The 19,498-nt window shown below is 43.5% G+C and overlaps 2 protein-coding genes across 7 annotated transcripts in view; one reads left to right on the forward strand and one right to left on the reverse strand.

Annotated features, from left to right (window-relative positions):
* Positions 1–3,458, forward strand: part of LOC111177972 (rab GDP dissociation inhibitor beta) — a 44,459-nt gene extending 41,001 nt beyond the window's left edge. Inside the window, exons 8-11 of the mRNA XM_022580215.3 lie at positions 306–477; positions 2,033–2,177; positions 2,362–2,416; positions 2,505–3,458. Of these exons, the coding sequence (XP_022435923.2) occupies positions 306–477; positions 2,033–2,177; positions 2,362–2,416; positions 2,505–2,651 (519 nt within the window). The 3' untranslated portion in view covers positions 2,652–3,458. The remainder of the gene's footprint in view (positions 1–305; positions 478–2,032; positions 2,178–2,361; positions 2,417–2,504) is intronic.
* Positions 3,343–19,498, reverse strand: part of TASOR2 (transcription activation suppressor family member 2) — a 68,491-nt gene continuing 52,335 nt past the window's right edge. For 5 of the 6 annotated variants that reach the window (XM_089906563.1, XM_089906561.1, XM_089906564.1 and 2 more), the window contains 6 exons: positions 14,473–18,282; positions 11,199–11,324; positions 10,241–10,394; positions 9,201–9,306; positions 6,967–7,148; positions 3,343–6,547 (listed from right to left, as the gene is read on the reverse strand). In XM_089906563.1, coding sequence (XP_089762689.1) covers positions 6,429–6,547; positions 6,967–7,148; positions 9,201–9,306; positions 10,241–10,394; positions 11,199–11,324; positions 14,473–18,282 — 4,497 coding nt within the window. In that variant the 3' untranslated portion in view covers positions 3,343–6,428. The remainder of the gene's footprint in view (positions 6,548–6,966; positions 7,149–9,200; positions 9,307–10,240; positions 10,395–11,198; positions 11,325–14,472; positions 18,283–19,498) is intronic. The other variant, XM_089906562.1, reaches the window with a different exon arrangement.

The raw sequence follows: 19,498 nt of genomic DNA on the forward strand, positions 1-19,498 counted from the left end.
CCTTAAATACACTGTTTCATTTAATCCTAACAACAACCTCTTTGAGGTTGGGTAGAGCCAGGATTTTAACCCTCTTCTGCCCAGTTGTAAAACTTATGTGTCTGAAAACCATGCAACACACTTTTCCTAATATTTCAATAAGATTTAGAATTTATAGATTTGCTCCAGGAGAATTTATAGGGATTGTCGGCAAAGCTAGTTTTAATAGTTATCTATAATTCACTAATTATCTACAGTTAACTTGAAGATAACAGGCGATGTTCAAGAACGATGGCATCATTATACCCATTAATGTTTTATTACAGATTGCTCGCTGTAAGCAGCTCATCTGTGATCCCAGCTACGTGAAAGATCGAGTCGAAAAAGTGGGCCAGGTGATCAGAGTCATCTGTATCCTCAGCCACCCCATCAAGAACACCAACGATGCCAACTCCTGCCAGATCATTATTCCACAGAACCAAGTCAATCGGAAGTCAGGTCAGTTTTGAAGATAAGCAGATGTGTGTAGAAATTACAAATTTTATCTGCTCTATTACAGTGAAGAGACTTTAGTTTACATATGGAAAATAAAATGTGATGTATCCCTTTTAGCTCATAGAGATCCTAAGTCTAAGGATCCTAAGAGTCCTAAGTCATCACTTTGAAATGGAAACGTTTGCCTAGGAGCCCTGCCTTGGACTTGTACCCCCCTCTTTGGGCCTCCATTTCTTCTGTAGAACTGAGAGGCTGGACTGGATGAGCAGGCAGTCTTGCCTGGTTTGAACATTGTGTGCCTTGTGGAGGTTTATGCTTATTAGTTGACCTGATTTCACTGTTACTTTGAGCTGATGACAGCACTGCTTTTGTGTCATGATTTGTCAACTTAATACTTGTATTTGATTTTAGCAGTGTGCTAGAAAACAACTTTGGTTTCTCTGATTGAGATCAGGACTTAGCAGGACTTCCCTGGTGGCGCAGTGGTTAAGAATCCGCCTGCCAATGCGGGGGACACGGGTTTGATCCCTGGTCTGGGAAGATCCCACATGTCACGGAGCAACTAAGGCCGTGCGCCACAATTACCGAGTCTGCACGCTACAGCCCGTGAGCCGCAACTGCTGAGCGTACGCTCCGCAACTACTGAAGCCCACGCACCTAGAGCCTGTGCTCTGCAACAAGAGAAGCCACCACAATGAGAAGCCTGTGAAATGCAACGAAGAGTAGCCCCTGCTCGCCACAAATAGAGAAAGCCCGCATGCAGCAATGAAGACCCAATGCAGACAAAAATAAATAATAAATAAATTTAAAAAAAAGGATCAGGACTTAGCTCTGAAATCGTAATTCCTAATCTGTTTGCTTTAACCAGTTTTCTTTCATCCACTAGCTTTTCCCATCTTCCTTTCAGTTAGAAGCCCTAAAGCTTTCAATTTTTTTTTCCATGTAAGAGACGAAATCACAGAAGATTATTATGAGAACTAAGAGACACAGACGAAAGTAATCTTTCAAGGGCTCCCAAGTAGATCTCAGGGTCAGGGAGAGTGTAAAAAGAGTAAAGGGAACCCAGTAATTATCTCTTATATTGGAAATTATGTAGTTAACTAGTGGTATACAGACAAGTAGAATCTATGGAATTATTATGAGCTTATGCCAACTCAAGAATAGCTTATTGTGCTTGCAATTTTATATTGCTTAAAAAATGAGAAATCAGTAGTTAAATAAATCCTATCTTAGCTATTCAAAACCTTTCTAAATGCAGGGTTCAGAGAGGAAGACAGGTTTTCACAGTGAGCTGTGACATCTGGGTAGAGAATGTCATCTCCCCGTCCACCATTCACTGCCACATAAATCCTTCATCTCCAGTAGGCCAAGAGTTGCTGTATATTTGTATATTTTATGTATGACCTTGTTTGTCTCCGTATAGAACTTAATCTTAGAATATCCAGTCTGTTCCAAGTAATTTTAACTCACACCTCAATGAAGTATGGGTGAAACTGAGTGCACACACAGGCCCAAGGTTGAAAGACCCTGGCAGTGAGGTGGCTTTGCTTGCTTGCAGATATCTATGTCTGCATGATCTCCTCCGCACACAACGTGGCCGCACAGGGCAAGTACATTGCCATCGCCAGCACAACCGTGGAGACCAAGGAGCCCGAGAAAGAAATCAGACCAGCTCTGGAACTCTTGGAACCAATTGAGCAGAAGTAAGTGATGTGTTCATTTATAGCAGCTCAAACCCAGGATTGCCTTTGGCTCCATGGTGAACAGAACCCCATGAGAACAATGAGAGCAGCCATCATCTCTTACCAGCCTGGGTTTTGAATTTCAGGCAAAGCGGTGAGTGGGCGTGTCAACTTCCCTGCTTACTTAATTCTTTTTCCCCTCCAGATTCGTAAGCATCAGTGACCTCCTTGTACCAAAAGATTTGGGAACAGAAAGCCAGGTGAGTGGCAATCTGAAAAGGGTAATTACCAGGCTTTATTGGGAGACATCACTAAATAGTCTGAAGTCTTTGTGACTTTCATTTCCAGATCTTTATATCCCGTACATATGATGCGACAACTCACTTTGAGACAACCTGTGATGACATTAAGGACATCTATAAGAGGATGATGGGATCCGAGTTTGACTTCGAGGAAATGAAGCGCAAGAAAAATGACATCTATGGGGAAGACTAACAGCAGTACATGTTATCATCTAATTAGGACAAACTTAAAATTTGGCAAATGATGCATATTGTATGAAATCAATATTGTAAGGCCTGCTTTTGTAATCAAAGCTGAGAGATTGCAGAGCACTGTACCAGTAAATATTCTTCCCCTTTCTAATATCATGTATTAACTTGTTTTCATGGAGTGGCTCTTCAGAATTGGCAGGTTCCCACATTCTGTTCAATTTAACCAATACTGGCTTGCTTTTTCTAGTGAAGGATCAGTTTTAAAACATTGTGATACTGATACAGAGAACTTGATACAGTATTTGTATCTTTTAATCAGTGTAGCCTTTGCAGTTATGAGTTTCTGCTGCTCAAGAGCTGTGTCAGTACAGTTTGCGTGCCATCTGTCCTCTTGACATTAAGGAGATACGGAATCGAATGTTCCATCGTTGGGGACAGTATCCCTCACTCCTCCCCACCCCTTTACATTTACATCAAGTGTTAGAAGAGTGCCCAGGCAGCATAGCCACAAGCTGGGTTTATGTGGGCCTCCAATTCTAACCAAACTCCAGACTTTGAGAGTCATTTTGGAGGAAGCCTGTGTGCGGTGTTTTAATCTAATAAATTTGATGAGAGCAGAGGGGAAAGAAACTATCATAAAGCAGGTAAACGTAGAAGCTTCTTTTGTATCCCAGGTGTGGCTTCTTCTATGGACCAAGCTGCTGCAACGCAGTATTGATTTGACAGAGCCTCTGCTTCAATGATGTCTGTCTCACAATGGCTCCAAATGATTTCTGTACTGCAAAATAAAGCCAAACTCTGGAAACCAGCTCCCTCTTGTTGGTCTTTTGTGTCCTGACAATTCAGAGCTAGTAAGTATTGTACTGGCCTTGACACAGCTGCTCATTTCCTTCACTAGAGCTGAAAACGGATGCTGGGGAAGAGTGCTGAAGACCCTAGTGGTTGGTGGAGTGCTGCCATCTGGCTTCACTGTGAGTAGACCCCGAATTACTTCTTGGTACAATGTAATTATTAGACTCTCTTAGATATCCTTAGTAGTGGTGTAGAACAAGGATTCGTTCCCATCAGAGAGTAAGTGACATCCGGTGGAATGGGTGCGTTAATATATTTATTTATTTAATAAGTTAATTAATTTTATTTTTGGCTGTGTTGGGTCTTCCTTGCTGTTCACGGGCTTTCTCTCGTTGTGGTGAGTGGGGGCTACTCTTCGTTGTGGTGTCTGGGCTTCTTGTTGCGGAGCATGGACTCTAGGCACGTGGTCTTCAGTAGTTGTGGCACGTGGGCTCAGTAGTTGTGGCACACGGGCTTAGTTGCTCTGTGGCATGTGGGATCTTCCCGGACCAGGGATCGAACCCGTGTCCCCTGCATTGGCAGGTGGATTCTTAACCACTGTGCCACGAGGGAAGTCCCAGTATTTTCATTTAATTCAGATTGTAGACAGACAGTTTTTAGTGGTACCTCCTTTCCCCTTGATTGTTACAAGCCTCACTGTATGTGCTGTCATTTACATCGAGGACATTGTATTCTCTTTTATAGTTGAGTCTGTCATTTATGTCGGAGGAATGAGGACATTGTAACTGTATTCTCTTTTAAAGTTGAGTCTGAAGGACATAGACTAAGGTAGGCAATCTGTTAAAGGATTTAGGGTAATAATAACTTCGATTATCCAAGTGATTACTTTAGCTTTCTCAATCTCATACTATCCATTTTTGGCCGAAGAATTTTTTGTTGTAGGTGGGCTGTCCTGCACATTGTATGCACCTCCCTGGCGTGACAACCCCAGATCACCCCGGTTGAAAACAACTGCTTCCTTTTCATAAGATTATCTAAAATTCCAGCAGGCCTTTCCCCTCTTTTCCTGCAACATTTCACATTGTGAACCGTTAACGCAGGTGGAGGCACAAGCTGGGTTAGTAGTACGAAGGAAGTACCAGGATGCCTTCATATTCTGCATTCGGCGTATTTATTGGAACAACTAACATTTCTGTGCCAGGCCAACGGGGCACAAAGGTGATGAGGGCAGAGTCTCTGCAGAAGCTCAGTCTGGAGGCGCCTGCTCCTCTGTGGCCTGGCTAAGCCTTCAGTTACAGAACGGGCGGCCTCGTGGGTGCTGGAAGGTTCTTCAGGGGAGGAGCACGGCTGGCAGGTGCGCTGTACTTTCCTTTTCCGTAGTAATTTCACATTAAGTCAGTGTACCAAATACAGTTATGGTCCTATTAGATTCTTATCCCTGGGGTAAAAATCAGCTGAGTGGGTCTCTAAGCAAGAGCTAGGGTAAGAATTAAAACTCAGTCATTCTTCCTCCTCCTAAGAACATACCGAGGGGAAAGGAACACTTTCGGTTCTGTGGGGGGAGTTTAAAAGCAGATAAATGGCTTTTGAGGGAAGTTCCTGTGCAGGCTGACATGACCCCCTGGAAGGGCCAATTGGAGAGTTGTGAGGTGTCCTCTTGCTGGAGCCTGCTGCTCGGCACCGCACGAGGGAGGGGAAAGCACCGGGCAGGCCTGCGGGGATGAGGCTTGACAGATGGCGGCCAAAGTGAGGTAAGTGGTAGGATTCTTTTGGAAGCTACTTATTCTGCTAAATGGCCTAAAAAATTTAAAGTGCTGTAAAACATTCTCTTACAAATTTAATATTTGCTATAAAATCATTGCAGAAGCAGTTGAACGATTTTTAGTTGTCTTTATTAAAATGAAACAAATTAGGTACAAAAACCTTTGTTCCAAATAGATACTATGTATCTTACCAATGTTTTTGCTTGGTTTTGAGTTTTAAAGATTGGTGTAGAAATTATTTCTAATATAAATAAATGATTATTTCTTCCTCAGAGGGTTGATTTTTGTAGTACGCTGTTTACAAAAACTGAGTAAGTGAAAATGACAGTTTATAAATTTGTACCATTTAGGAAAAAAATGTTTATGTAGTGTAGCATGAATAACAGCAGATAAAACCATTGAAGATGTTAGTTTTTACACAGGTGGTAAAACCTTTAAAACAGACTACAACATGCATTACATGTGCATTTCTGACCTTAACGTGCAAAAACAAAGCTACTGGTTAAAATAGACTTATTTTTGCTACAATTGAGTACACTTGTAAAATTCTTATTTTTATCATTAATTTCAATGAATAGCTTTGAAGCTATTCTGCTTAAAATGAGAATAATTTAAAACAATAATATTGAACACTGTAACCCAAAACTAATGGAAAACTACAGTGCTGCTGTGAACAAAGCCAGACAACAAAGTCAGACATTCTGGCAATGTGTAAAACACGAAGAAAAATGTTCCCCCAAGTTGTAGAACACTGAGATACACAGAACAGTCTTCTCATATAAATCAAAGGTTTTCAAAGAAAAGGGAAAATACTCATTTGTTGTTGGCATCACCGATGTCTAGGTAAGCTGTAGTTAAATCACCTGGACAAATACAAAATTGATAATTCCGTCTTTAAAATAAAATAACCAAGAACTATTCCATAAATAGGATGCTACCTACTGGGGAAAATGTCTATGCATGTAGGCTACACTGTCTTCCGTCCTGGCAGCAGATGGACTGCAGGTGAAAACACTCATAGAGTGGAGGTTAGTTATTTCATTAGTGATACTTGAGAAAGTCCCATTTATGCCAAACTAGCAGCACCCCTAAATAAACAAAACTTTAAATTTACAGCATGACGTATAAGGTACAAAAGTTTTTGAGCAACTGGTTTCCCGCAGACACAGATGTCAGCATCTGCTGTCAGTTCCAGCTCACGTGGGAGAGAGTCACAAGTGTTCTCACCAGTAGCTACTCCTGAATGGAGCTGCTACTTTCTGTACATTTTCAATAAAGTCATTTACATCTGTAACAAGGATGCCACTGTTTTCAAAGACATCTCTGGAGACAACAGGCTTTTCTGTAAAAAGAAAAATAAGCTTTTTTGGTGAAAAAATTCATTAATTTAAAAAGCAGCAAAATCCCTTTTATTGAAAAAAAAAGACTCATACACGTGAAGGAAAAAGCGAGCCTGTTTCACGTGAGGAATGAGGTTGGAGCTCTGGGAGCAGCCGCCTCCATGGGCGGTGGTGGGAGGGAGGAAGCTGAAACCACTGATGGGCACTTTTTTAAAAGCTTAGATGGTTACACTTAACAGATGTAGTACAGGTTTTTTTTTTTTCTATTAACAGGACAAAACCCACAATACCTGCTGCCCCAGCCTCGTGTGTGTTTATTCCTGGCCGCCAATGACTCCACTTGGATGGAAGGACGTTTCTAGAGTGGACCTACTGGGCGTTAACTGGTTGATGAAAATTAGAACTAAGGCTATGAATTTACCTGTAAGGAAGACGGCAAACCTCGCGTGGACATGCTGAATTTGCAGGTTTAGCAGACATTTCAGGTGCTCAGCTTTTGTTGATGATCGGGAGTCACACTGGTGATAATGAAGCAGCTCAAAGATATTTGCACTCTGATACGATTTCAATATTAAGTTCTTTTTATATGCAATTGAATCCACTCTGAAAAATACGCAAAAATGTTAAATTTAGATAAGTCTAAGTTTGTGAAAGATTTTCTGTATCTTAATTTTCAGTTGCTTTATTCCTAGACTTTTTCTGGCCTTCACTATACTTAGTCAAACTCCTTTTCCCTTCTGTGTTCTTTTGTATGACACACTTGGCTTCCCAGACGTCACCATCCTGTCGAATTCCCTCAAAACATTCCGAGTGTACTTACTCCTCGTCCCGTCAGGAAGGACAGCACATGGCCCTCGAACACTGCTTCCAGCCATGTGGCTGGCAAGCCTCCCACTCATTCCCAGCGGGCCCCTTCCTGCATCCTGTCTCATACAGCAGTGCTTCCCGTGCTTTGGCTCTCCAAAACCACTCTACTTCTTTTTGGTTAGATAGTCACCAACTTCATTAAGATCATCTAACAGCTAGAATTTTCTCACCTCACTTTAAATCTTGTTTCTACCTTTTATTCTTCCTTTTAGAGGAAAGTGTTCCATCCTGCAGCCCCTCCAGTACTCACACCCTCGCTCCTGCTTGCTGGAGAAAACCCAAAGCCTGCGTATTCCCAAAGCTCTAGTCACACCATGAACTGCATCACGATGAATTTCCTTCCAGGTTTTATCCTTTGTATGTGTAAATTTATATGCCTGGCATCATACTGTACATAGTTTATCACTGTGAACAGAAATTTTTTATATGCTTCTAGTTACTCTTTTATGCTATGTGTGGCATTATTTTGCATATTTAAAAAATTATGTATCTGTTTAGTCCTGTATCTGCCTAGAGATGAATTAGAGGATGGTTTTGTAGCTACTGATTACCACGCATGGTTTTTGTTCTGTTTTGTTTTAGTTTTGGACAAATTCTCCCCACCTCCAAGGGCAAAAGGGTATGATAAGTTTTCTGAAAAGTTCTCACTATTCGAGACTGGCCCGATGTGAAGAGATTCCAGTGACATAAGTGTCTCTGTTTACGCAAAGTCCTAGGCATGCTGAATTAATTTACACTGACCGATCTTAACAGGTGTGCTCTGCCACCTCAGCTTTCATCTGCTTCTGTACTTACTCCTGAAGCTGAACCTTCCCTCTGAAGGGCTGTGTTAACTAAGCCCTGTGAGGGCCCCTTGGAGCCCCTTCCTCCCTGACAGTCTCAGCTCTCAGTTCCGCTCCCTCTTTTCCTCCTGTACAAGTTCCTCTCCTAAGTGCAAGCCTTTCCCCAACTGCTATTCTCGGCCATCTTTCGAGATCCCGTGCGTATCCACGATTTCAGTTGTCTTCCTCGGAGAAAGCAGTGCGGTCAAACAGAAGGTAACTGTCAGGTTGGAGACGAACATTCCGGGTCAAAGCCCAGTTTCCTGACTTCCTCCTTGTCTGCCTGGGTCAGGTCTGGCATCCTCTGTGCCTCAACTTCCACATCATTAAAGTGGGTTTGTACTGTCTGCTTCCTATGCGTGAGCTTATTAGGACAGTCCTGTGACAGATGACCTGTCCCATCTATAGACTCCCCCAGTCCACCTCTGCATTCCCACACTCCTTTTCCCGTCTCATTACAACCTGCAGGCCCATCTTTGATACGGAAGGGCCTCCCGCAGGCCCCAAGTCTCTTCATTTAAGGGAGTCTGCCTGTTTCTAGTCTATTATTTAAGAGTTAAATTAAGGCTACATGCCGGTCTCAATTTTTCTGTCCTTATAACTGGAGCAACCTAATTTATGAATAAATGTCCAAAAACCCATAGGTGAATTTATTTTTTTTACATTTTAGGATTCCTGTGTGTGTCTGACTTGGTCACTGTTGGTCTGGAGAAGGCAACTCAGACCCTGGATTATGGTCACAACACAGCTTCCTGCACTGAAAGCCTTGGTATAAAAACAAAACCCGAAAAACAGTCCACAGACCTAAACACTGCCTTCAGTGACATAGACGATTTATGTTCTTGCAAAGTGACCTTGTGGCAACACGTGGATGACACTGGTCCAGAGCTCAGGGAGCCTTTCTGGGTGAACCCGGGTGTCTCCACCCTCCCCCACACCCAGGCCTCAAATTCCATAAAGGTCTCACCTCACATCTTCTTTTAGCTTTTTAGTTTCCCTGTAGTGAAGCAACCACTTCCATCTTCCATTTTCATTTAGTTTCTCCAGGATTTTGATAATTTCCTTCAGTTGTACTACAGAATGAACAAATTTGACAAGAGAAGATGTATTTTAGGATTTTTGGCTTGTCTAGTCAAAGCCCAGGGATGATTATTTGTGAGAATAAGGCCCCATGTTTGAGTGTTGACCATCACTGCCACTCCTGTAGCTGGGCAGGAAGGATGCTGTGCCGCGCTTTAACCCGTGATCCCTCAACCCAGCCCCACCTTCTCATACTAGCAGGAGAGAAGAGCACTGCAGTCATTACCAGTTAAAAGCTCTGAGTGTATATAAATCTATGGATGGAACGAAAGTGGGGTCCTGTTGCAACAGAGATAAGATAGGTCTAGGCTTCTAAATACAGAATCTACAAATATTTTCAACTCCACTTTCTATGCAACATTCATGCTTGTTAAGGTACGTCCTCCTCCTCTTCAATGGAGAAGTGGTATCCATGTTTACTTCTAATGTGCTATCAGAGCTGGGCAGGTTTTGATTGTACATAAAGTGTCTGCCCTGTGCTCTAACATTCTTTGACGTCAAATTCATTGCCCCGAGAGAAACTATTTATATATGAGTGTTTAAGCAGATAACTGAGAAGACTTCCAGTAGCCATTTTTTAGATTTCCATGATACCGACAAAATGGTAGGGGTGATGGCAACAGAAATGGAGGAAAGAGGGCTGATTCTAAACAAATATGTAGCTGATTTGATTTGGCAAAGGGAAGAATTGAATATAACAAACTCTCAAATGTGTATGAGCAGTTTAGCCACATTACCGAGAGGTTTTAATACAAAAGAGGTCAAGAGCAAAGTGCTTATTTAGCACAGCATATGACAGAAATTAAGCCCTCAACAGATGGTGACATATTGAGTTAATACTGATTTCTTTTTGATGAAATAATATTTGAATCACTGGGCAAGAAGAAATTGATTTGACTAGATATGAAAGGAAAATGAGAGACAAACCTAATGTTAAAGTTTCTAGTATTCTGTCATCTGACACCACAAAGCCTCCTGTCTGGAACAGCTCTTGGTAGGTGTAACTGAGGACGTCTTCAGGGCTGTCGATTCCGGCAAAGATGACACTGGGCAAGTGCTTCAGCTTCAGCAGAGAAGGAATCTGAAACATAAAAAGGTACCCCGGTGAAGACAGGTTCATTGGGTCACTTTTGTCACTTCTATCCAAGGGTGTCCAAACTCAGGAACAGCTGGAAATACCTTTAACCTTGATGACTGACTGGTAATTCTGTCAGTTAATAAGGAATTTTAACTCCATCAGCAATGCTGCAAACTCATTAAGATTAGTTACAAAGTGGTCTCTCAACTCCAAAGGTGGAAGACGGAACGAGGGGAGAACACCTGAGGTTTGGGACCTGTAATCAGGCAGGTGGCAAGCTCACCACCACCGTAGTCTCCCGCTTCACGTGGCGTCCGTGCTGTGGGTTCAGTTCCTGCCTCCTGACGCAGGACCATAAGCCCAGGCTAAGCCTCGATGTCAGAGCTTTTTGGGACAAGCAATTACTTTTATTTAACTGATAGGTAAATATGGTAACAAACAAAGAGTTAAGAAAATTTTCAAAAGTCCTTTTAAAGCAAGATTTATTACTGTTAGACATCAACAAATGTAGATTTATATTTCAGGTGAGAAAATTTTACCAGTCTCTCTTCATCGAAGTTCTCCCTTAGTTACTATGAAAATGTTCTTAACTCTGAGACATAATTTGCCTTATAAATACCTTGGTAAATTACAACGTTAGTATCCGTAGTACAGTATCTCAACCCCATTATCTTCCCACTTAGATTCAATGGTATTGTGCTTTAACTCCTTCCCTAAATAAAAAGGCAGTGATGAGCCTGATAATTATAGAATAACATAAAATGCCCAGAATACATTTCTCTGTAAGAAAGTTACTTCCAAACCTACCTGATGCAAATGTGATGATATATCTTCATTTCTGATGATGACTATGAGCATATCCTTCTCCCTGTAAAATGCCTGACAGAAATGCTGAGGTTCAATTTCTGTGTAGCCTCCTTTCCTTAGAATATGCTGAAAGATTTACAAATAGACATGATTTAAAAAAGGATACTTGCACAGAACTACTTTTACAGTTTACTAAACATATCAAAGACCACATCCTGTTTACTAAATTACGTTCTAATAAGGCAACATAAATGGCAGTTTATCTTATTACTAGACGTCAGCTTTCACATATAAAATGACTCCTGGGTATCACTGACAACTGGATTTAGAAGTTTATTTCAAAGGCAAAGCACTTTATAATGAATCTTTCATGTTCATAAAGTATCAAAGGTGGATTCTTCTGAAGCCTCAGACTAATATACACACATGAACCTCACCCTATTCAAGGGAGTTACCTTGGGAAGGCAGATATTTACTTGAAAAATGCCACCTCCAGTCAAAATGTTTCTACGACTTTTGACGATACCCATGATGCCTATGCATTACTTTGAGTATCGATAACAAGGACGGATTCTGGAAGCTGGCAGTGGCTTGGACCCAGGCTTTGAAGAGTGGCGGGAGCCGGGTGTTACACTGTGCCTGGTTATGGGGTGTGGCTGTGTTCCACAGAGCAGTTCTGCAATAAGCCTCACTGGGAGGATAAGTTCGTGTAGTTAAAGAAGTTCCTTAACCTTGTCCTCCTTTGTGATTTTGACATTGTTTCTGTCTGAAGGATTCTGGAGGTTTACCAAAAACACCATCACTTGTTATTTCCTTTCTAAAATAAGGTGTTACTTTGGTCAGTCTCCCCGCCAGATCTCAAGACAACTCAAATTTTGACTTCAAGTTTTCACTCAAAATGTATGGCAATGCTAACACAACACAGTGAATCAACTATACTCCAATACAAATTTTAAAATAAAATGAGAAAAAAAGTATGGTGATGTATTTTCAAAAGACATTCCTACAGACAAGATATCTTTGAACAAAGAGCTCCTTAAAATATCTAAATATAAATCCTTATAAATCCTCACCTATTTTACTAATGAACGATTTGAACTAATACGCTTTCTGATAGGTTCAACATTTTCATCAGCTCCTGTGGAATTCTGGGCCATCCTGTCACACCCTGAATCACCTTATGAGTAAACAGGGCCTGACACCCCATCACTGGTGAATGCTCCAGGACAGACGGATTCTCCACCATAGCTTTCTGAGCTTTTTAAAAACACTTTGCTCTTGATCACACTTTATTCTCAAATGTACTTTATACTATGTCCACTTTCTCACTTGAAGTTGTTTTAAAGGTGCACCCGATGTTATTTTCTGTTGTAAATAGTGGCCACGTGATAAAATATTACCATGAAATGATACAGTCACTACCGAAACAAGCATGTTATCTAGAAGTACCATGAAATGATACAGTCACTACTGAAACAAGCACGTTATCTACAAGTGTTACTTCGATAAACATCACTGTGACTGCTCCCGTATGAAAACCAGTGTCACCTGTACTCTGTAAAAGACATGAGAACTAAGATAGTGCATCGTTGCTTTTGAGATGGAAGCAAAAAGAAATCAAGTATTTTGCTCAATGTGGTAAAACAAGGACATGGCCATGGTGCTCAGTTGATCCCTGACTTATTTCAGCACAGGTCAGGGTGTGGCGTATCTACTCAGCCAGAGAAAATCAACTTTAATTCAAGGTTAAAATGAATAAATAATTTCCAGGTTACTTTTGGAGGCTAATCACCTTCCAAAGACTGAAGGCCACTTAATGCTTTATTTTTTCAACTAAAATCTTACCAAAATGGCACAGAAATTGCAACAAAGACAATGGGGAGGGGGGCGGGAGGAGGGCAGACCAGATATGGCAGCCATTTGTGAAGAACGTTGGACAACAAGAGGATCCTTGATTCCACAAATTTGGAAAACACTAAAAATCATATTAAATGATACAAAACAGGAGCCATCAGCCGCCTCACAGGAGAACGTACTGCTGACTCGGGCGACACGGGGAAGCCTCGCGTTGAGGCCGGTTGCCTCGCTTTTCTAATCCACTCTCTGTGCTGTGGTGGAGGGACCACTCTGTCAAGTGCAAACGTGCTGCCCCTCATCTTTCAGAAACATTTCTCGGTGCCCTGCAGGGACCTCAGGACAGTCCAACTGCCCCCGCGTGATGTCCACGTGGCCCTTTTACCCCTGACGGTGATCGCCGTGCCCCCGACCGCCCCCCACCCTTCAGGAAGCCTCCTTAGGCCCGTGCTTCCCCCCGGGGCAGCGCTGAGCCTCGGCCCGCAGGTGCCTGATGACTGCGACGTCCACACTGACCGATGCGGGGCAGGACTTGCCAGGAGGCGCAAGGCGCAGTCTGGGGCCTTTCGCTCCTCCGCAGCGGCCCTGGCATCTACACGCCGCGCACCCATCATGGCGACCGTCACGCTCGTCACTCAGCCCAGATGTTGCAAACATCTGCAGGCGCTCTGTGCTCCTCAGCAGCTGGGCGCTGGCAGGGGTCTCCTGGGACACGTCATCCCGGGGCAGCCACCCTGACTTAACCCAGGACTCAGCACGAGGGCTGACACGCGTGGACCTGAAACAAATCTCATCGGGCATCGGGACCCGAACCCTTACTGGTCTACCCGTCCACACCTGGTGAGAGGCCGGCGTCCTCTCCTGAAGGAGAACGTCCCTGGGCCCCTGACCAGGTCTGCCACCCTCAGAATGACATCTTGGCACCTGCCCCGACACACCTGCCACAGTTGCACAGTTATCTTTACCATGTTTCTCACGTCCCATTAGACCGAGAGGATCAGGTGAGGCAACATTCCCCTCACCTGCGCACATGGGGCTCCAACACGCACATCTGAGAAGGACGCTGGATCCCCCTCACTCTCCACACTAGTGGAGGTACACAGGTAAGCTTTTGTTAAAGCTGAATCTTAACCTTTGGCCTGTGTTTGTGTGTACAGTTGAATATGCCTCCACTGGTGCTGTGTTATGAAAAGAGCTCACCGCACTAATGCTGGGTAATCATACAAATCTTCAAATATAGCACAAACGGCAGGTCCCTGTGGCCAGACCTTCAGTCTGCAGGGAAAGACTGCGCTGAGAAGCCGAAACACCACTTCATATCAATGGCTTCTTTCTGAAGCTGAGAATCCTGTATTACTTACAAAAAACTCAGACAGCGATCAAAATAATATAAACTGTTAAGGAAAATCTGGCACTTTACCTTTGTTCTTACAAAGAATGACTTGTCCTCTGTCTCCACGAGGTGGAAGAGGAAGGTCCTGGTACAAGCCTCCTTCACAACCCTCTCCAGTTTGACGTGCAGACTGGTGCACAGGTCTGCAACCATGTCATCGTAGGAGGCTGGCCGAGGGGTGGAGGGACACAGCTCTCGGGGTTCGGCTTCTCCAGAAGCAGCATGTGGCTCTTTCTCCTGGAAGATGACCGGGTGGCTGTTCATCACCTTGTTGAATTCGGCGTATTCGTTGAGAATAAGGGAAATGTCATTCCGGGACTCTTTCAATGTACTGTTATATTTCAATTTGTTGAGGTGGTATGAAACAGTTGAATTTCGTTCAGAGTTTGGGAGATGATTTCTATCGTGGCCACACCTCTCCTTCCAGGAGGAGGAGGAGCGGCCCACACAGCTGGGTGTCTGCCTTCTCGCCTGCTGACCCTGGTGTCTGGGGCCTGAGTGCACTACTGTCACCATGAGGGGACTCCTGCTATGGGAGGAAGGAGGCAGCCCTGGGGACTCGGGCACTTTTGTCGCAGGGAAAGCCCCCATGGCGCCCTGGAGAGGGGGCTCCTTAGGAAAGACGGCGGTGGAAGGGGCGGAACACGGAGCAACTCCCGTCTTCACAATTTGTTTTAGTTTATGTGCAAAACGCAGATACTCCAGATCTAAAGTGTTCTGGGTGAGGTCGTCTGCCACCTGCCAAGTGTCTGTCCAGGAGCTGAGCAAGCCGCCCTTGGCCGTGACGCCGGGGTGCCTGCACAGGCTATGCAGGGTTCTCGTGGTGTCTCTCAGCTCTTTAGTGACAGTGAAGTTAGCGTAGGTCCTGGGGATCCCACGGAGATCTCGGATTTGGACATAAGAGGGCACACACTTATCTTCCTTCTTTAATCCCACGGGCCAGCTTCTGGGAGGAATGCCCGTCTCCAGCCCTGGAACCTGGCTCGAGTAGCCCCAGTCATCATAATCACTATTGTTTAGGTTCAGGAAAGAGTCAAAACCATCTTTGGAAGTACGTTGTTTCTTCTCGGTGTGACTATATCGCAAAGTACAGGACTCTTCCGTATCTAATCTGGGGTTTCCACACTCACCAAAAGAGTCTTGATCCGAGTCTCCAGAAGGTGGTTCATAATGGATGTCAGAGTTCACACTGATATCCAGGCCTCCACCTCGGGTCACAGAGCCCCACTCAGCCCTCTGCCCCTCATCAGCACTCTTATCTTCCACCTGCTCTTCAAAGACCCCACAAACAAGAGGGGCACAAGATTTCGGAACAAAGGAAGAAGGCTCTGTATCGATAGTTTCACCTGTTGCTGCTGTATTCTGGTAAGAATCAGCATGTAAATAGACGGGGAAAAGCCCACCATTCAGCAGAGCTCTTGCTGCACACGGTGACCCATCTTGCAGCATGTGGGCCGGTTTGTGTCTGCCTTCTGAAGAGGTGATGTGCAGCTGAGAGCCGACACCTCCTAGATCTATAGCTGTTTCACATAACTCAGCTCCAGTTTCATTATTCTTGAGCAGACTGGCCATTCTGATGATCATTTCCTGTGTTTCAAACTCCATCCCTGCATCGCTGGGTCCTGCCCTGTGGGTTAGGGTGGCCTCTCCCGAGAAGAGGGTGGGCTTGGGGAGCTCCAGGTACCCGCGGGCCTGCACAGCCTCAGCTCCGGCAACTGGGTCAAGGCGCAAGGACTTAACCAGGATGTAACAGAGTTCGTTTGTTTGCAAATCAATGCTCGAGTCATTTTCCTTAAGGCTCTTAGAGCTGGTCTGCTGTTTTAATGACACATTCACACCACTTGGTGTGGTTGTAGAAACAAACGTGTCAGCAAAAGACTTATTTTCAAGGATCTTCTGAGGGCTAAACGGAGGCTCACTGGTCTCCACGACAAGATGACTTAGGTGGGGATTTCTGTTCTCTACGCTCATTGGTTGCAGTGGATTTCTTGATGTTACCAGGTTTTCTAGAGAATCTCTGCATGTGGCAGCTGAGGCAGGCTGGTTTAACTCTGCATCATGGTGTGGCACCTTTTCTGAGAAAGAGTAACCCTCACCACACTCACTTGGGACAATTTCCTCAGTGACTTCACCAGGAAGGGTTAAAAATCTATCTTTTCTTCCTGGGTGATTTTTTAGTATTAGAGGCATTTCAGCAGAAAGCTGCATTTGCTGTATCTGAGTTAAGTTATCTTGTCCCACTGGGTGGGTGGGACCAACAAAAGAATTTTCTTTTTCTGTTATGGCCAAATCTACTGTTTCAACCTGGGAGGATCTGTCAGTTTTCTCACAGTGTGCATCACAGAGTTTAAAACTACTTGGAGATACAGCCCAAGCTGGCTGTGCTTCTTCACCTGGTACCTGGCAGTCAGGGCTAGAAGCTGGTGACACTTCTTCAATTAAAGAACTGAAGGAGAAGTCTGAACCAACATGAACTTCCTCTGCAACCTCAAGGGCACAGGTTTCTTTCGAAAGTGTGAAAGCCACTGTCTGTAAGTTATCACCTTTTCTCTCACTTTCTCGTGGTTTCATTGACATGTGATCAGCAGAGTTCACATCAGGCACCTCTTCAGGCTCAATTATTTCTTCCGCTGTCTCCTGAAGCTCTAAGCAGGGTAACGGGGCCTCCTGCTGCTGCTCCATTTCACCAGCGGATGCTTCTTCCCAGGGACTCGTGGGCGGTGATATGGTGAGAGTGAGGTCAAGGTCAGAATCCTCCTCTGATAACTCGAGGCTGACTTCCTCTCTATTCACAGATAGGCTGGTTTGTTTGGTAAATGCAGAATTACATGTTTCAAAACTCGTATGTTCACTGTTTAGACCACTCTTGTCATTCTGTAGTTCTGAAGAGCCATCCGAAGCATTCCTCATTGATGGGATGCAGTCAAGTGAATCTTTTTCTTCCAAGGGATCAGAGGCTGACGATGAGACTACTTCTTCAAGCTGGGACGACTCTACAGTCTCTTCCGAAGAGATGCTGAAGAGACTCTGGGTCGACAGAAGACATGCTTGAGAGAGCTTCATTTCTTCTCTGGGTAACAAATAACTAGAACTTTTAACTAGTGATAATGCCTCTGTTACAAGGGAATTATCAGACGGCGATGGTGAGCCTGCAACAGCCTGCCCTTTCTGTAATGAACACATTTCTTTAGCAAGTATCTCTCTACTCACTGAGGAGGCACAAAGGTACTTAGCGCCTTGTTGTCCTGACATTGCCAGAGAGGGAACGTCCCTAAGACCCTGTGTCTTTTCAAATGCGGACACAGGATGTCTAAGGCTTGTAGCAGGTGATACTTGTTTAATCAACTCCACATTAAAGGGTGTAGGTTTATCAGCTCTGTTTACAACTTCTGTCTGTACTGGTGCATAGGCATTTTTTTCAAAAGTGAATGTAAGTGGTTCCAGATTAATCACTACATACTCCGTATCATCCTCCCCTTCCAACGATGACTGACATTCTTTGTTTACAGAGCTGCTATGCTGGATAAGGCCCTGCAAAGCACCTGTTTTTGTTTGCATTTTTGCATGAAAAACATCAACTTTGCTTTCAAGGGTGCTGTACACAGACTTTTGAAAAATCATCGACGGATTGCTGATCCCATTGTAAGTCCTGGCGAATGTGGACTGTGTGACAGTATCATTATAAGACGTCAGCTGTGTGCCATCAAGTGGCTCAAAGGTTTTATCTTCAGCAGGAATAGAAGATCCATTAGTTTGGGTACTTCCAATGCTAGAAAGCACCAGATTAGAGGTCTCTAGTTTATCTGATGACTCTTGTTCGGCTTTCCCCCCAATTATCTGAAACGATAAAAGCAAAAGAAATAAATTAATTTAAAAAATCAAGAGCCAAATAGATCTTTTTTTCAAGCATTTACATATGTGAAGAACAGAACAAAGATCAATTTTAGTTTGCTCTGTTCTTTTGAATCTTCATAGGGTAGAGATCAAGCAAATCCCTCTCTTCTTAGGCTTAAAATACCCCCCAAATAGGAATTTGTTTTATCTAAATACACACACACGAGAACTCCAAACCTTTCTTAGTTGCACAGCCTTTTTTTTTTTTTTTAATGGACTTTTGGGAAGAAAAGTGGCTAGGCCACTGGCAATTTAAAGACTTGAAAATGCAGACTGTTTGCTAAATAGCATCACTTAATTCAGAAATGCAGCAGTAGAGGAAAAGGTGCTCAATTAATTTAAATTATTTTTAGTAAGATTAAAAGATAATCTTTAAAGCAAAGAATAACTTATTTTAAACACCAGCTTTCAATTAGACTATAAATGCACTGTCATCTGGAATGTTCCCATGAGGAAACACTAATTATTATCTCTTGTACTCAGAATACACTGATAAGCAGCTTTCCCAAGGTATCAATCTCTATCCTGTTAAATAAAAGTCCCTTACCCCTTAGCTGTCTTCTTACCTTATAACTGGACATAATCTCTCTCTCATTTTAATACCTCCCTATTCAACAAAGCAGTAGAAAACGCAGTGCAGCTTGCATTAATAAACTCAACTAAAAGGACTGATTTAAACAGTACCAGAAAGGATTTAGCATAAACAGTAACAGAAATACCTCTGGACAATTTTGATAACCTCATAAAAAGGCTGTTTCTTTTCTTTTTTTCTGTAAAGGCTGAAGAATGGTCTTGTTCAGAATATGGTAAAGTGGATTGACCATACAGTTGACCTACACCTGTAGCTCTGGAACGCTACGGCCACAGATTTCCTGCCAGATTTTGAAGCAGTCGTGTTGTAAGTCAGGACCTGTGTTTCAAATCTCTTGTTAAAAACAGTTCTGCCTTAGTCAAAGAAAGACACTGACCTGAGCAATTGGCAGGGAGGGGCTGAGACTTGGTTTTAAGGGGACACGACTGGCCAGATACAAAGCACAGAAAACTCTTGATGGCACACTCATTCTGAGAACAGTTCTATGACCCTCCCAATCACACTGTGGCTGATAATGTTGGGCCACAGTCGTGATTCTCACCATGCCTGTGCTCTTAGTGAAATGAA

Source organism: Delphinapterus leucas, chromosome 2 (assembly GCF_059928025.1).
Source record: "Delphinapterus leucas isolate spDelLeu-1000000601 "Yukka" chromosome 2, BTC_Dleu_Yukka2, whole genome shotgun sequence".
In the NCBI taxonomy this organism is placed as follows: domain Eukaryota; kingdom Metazoa; phylum Chordata; class Mammalia; order Artiodactyla; family Monodontidae; genus Delphinapterus; species Delphinapterus leucas.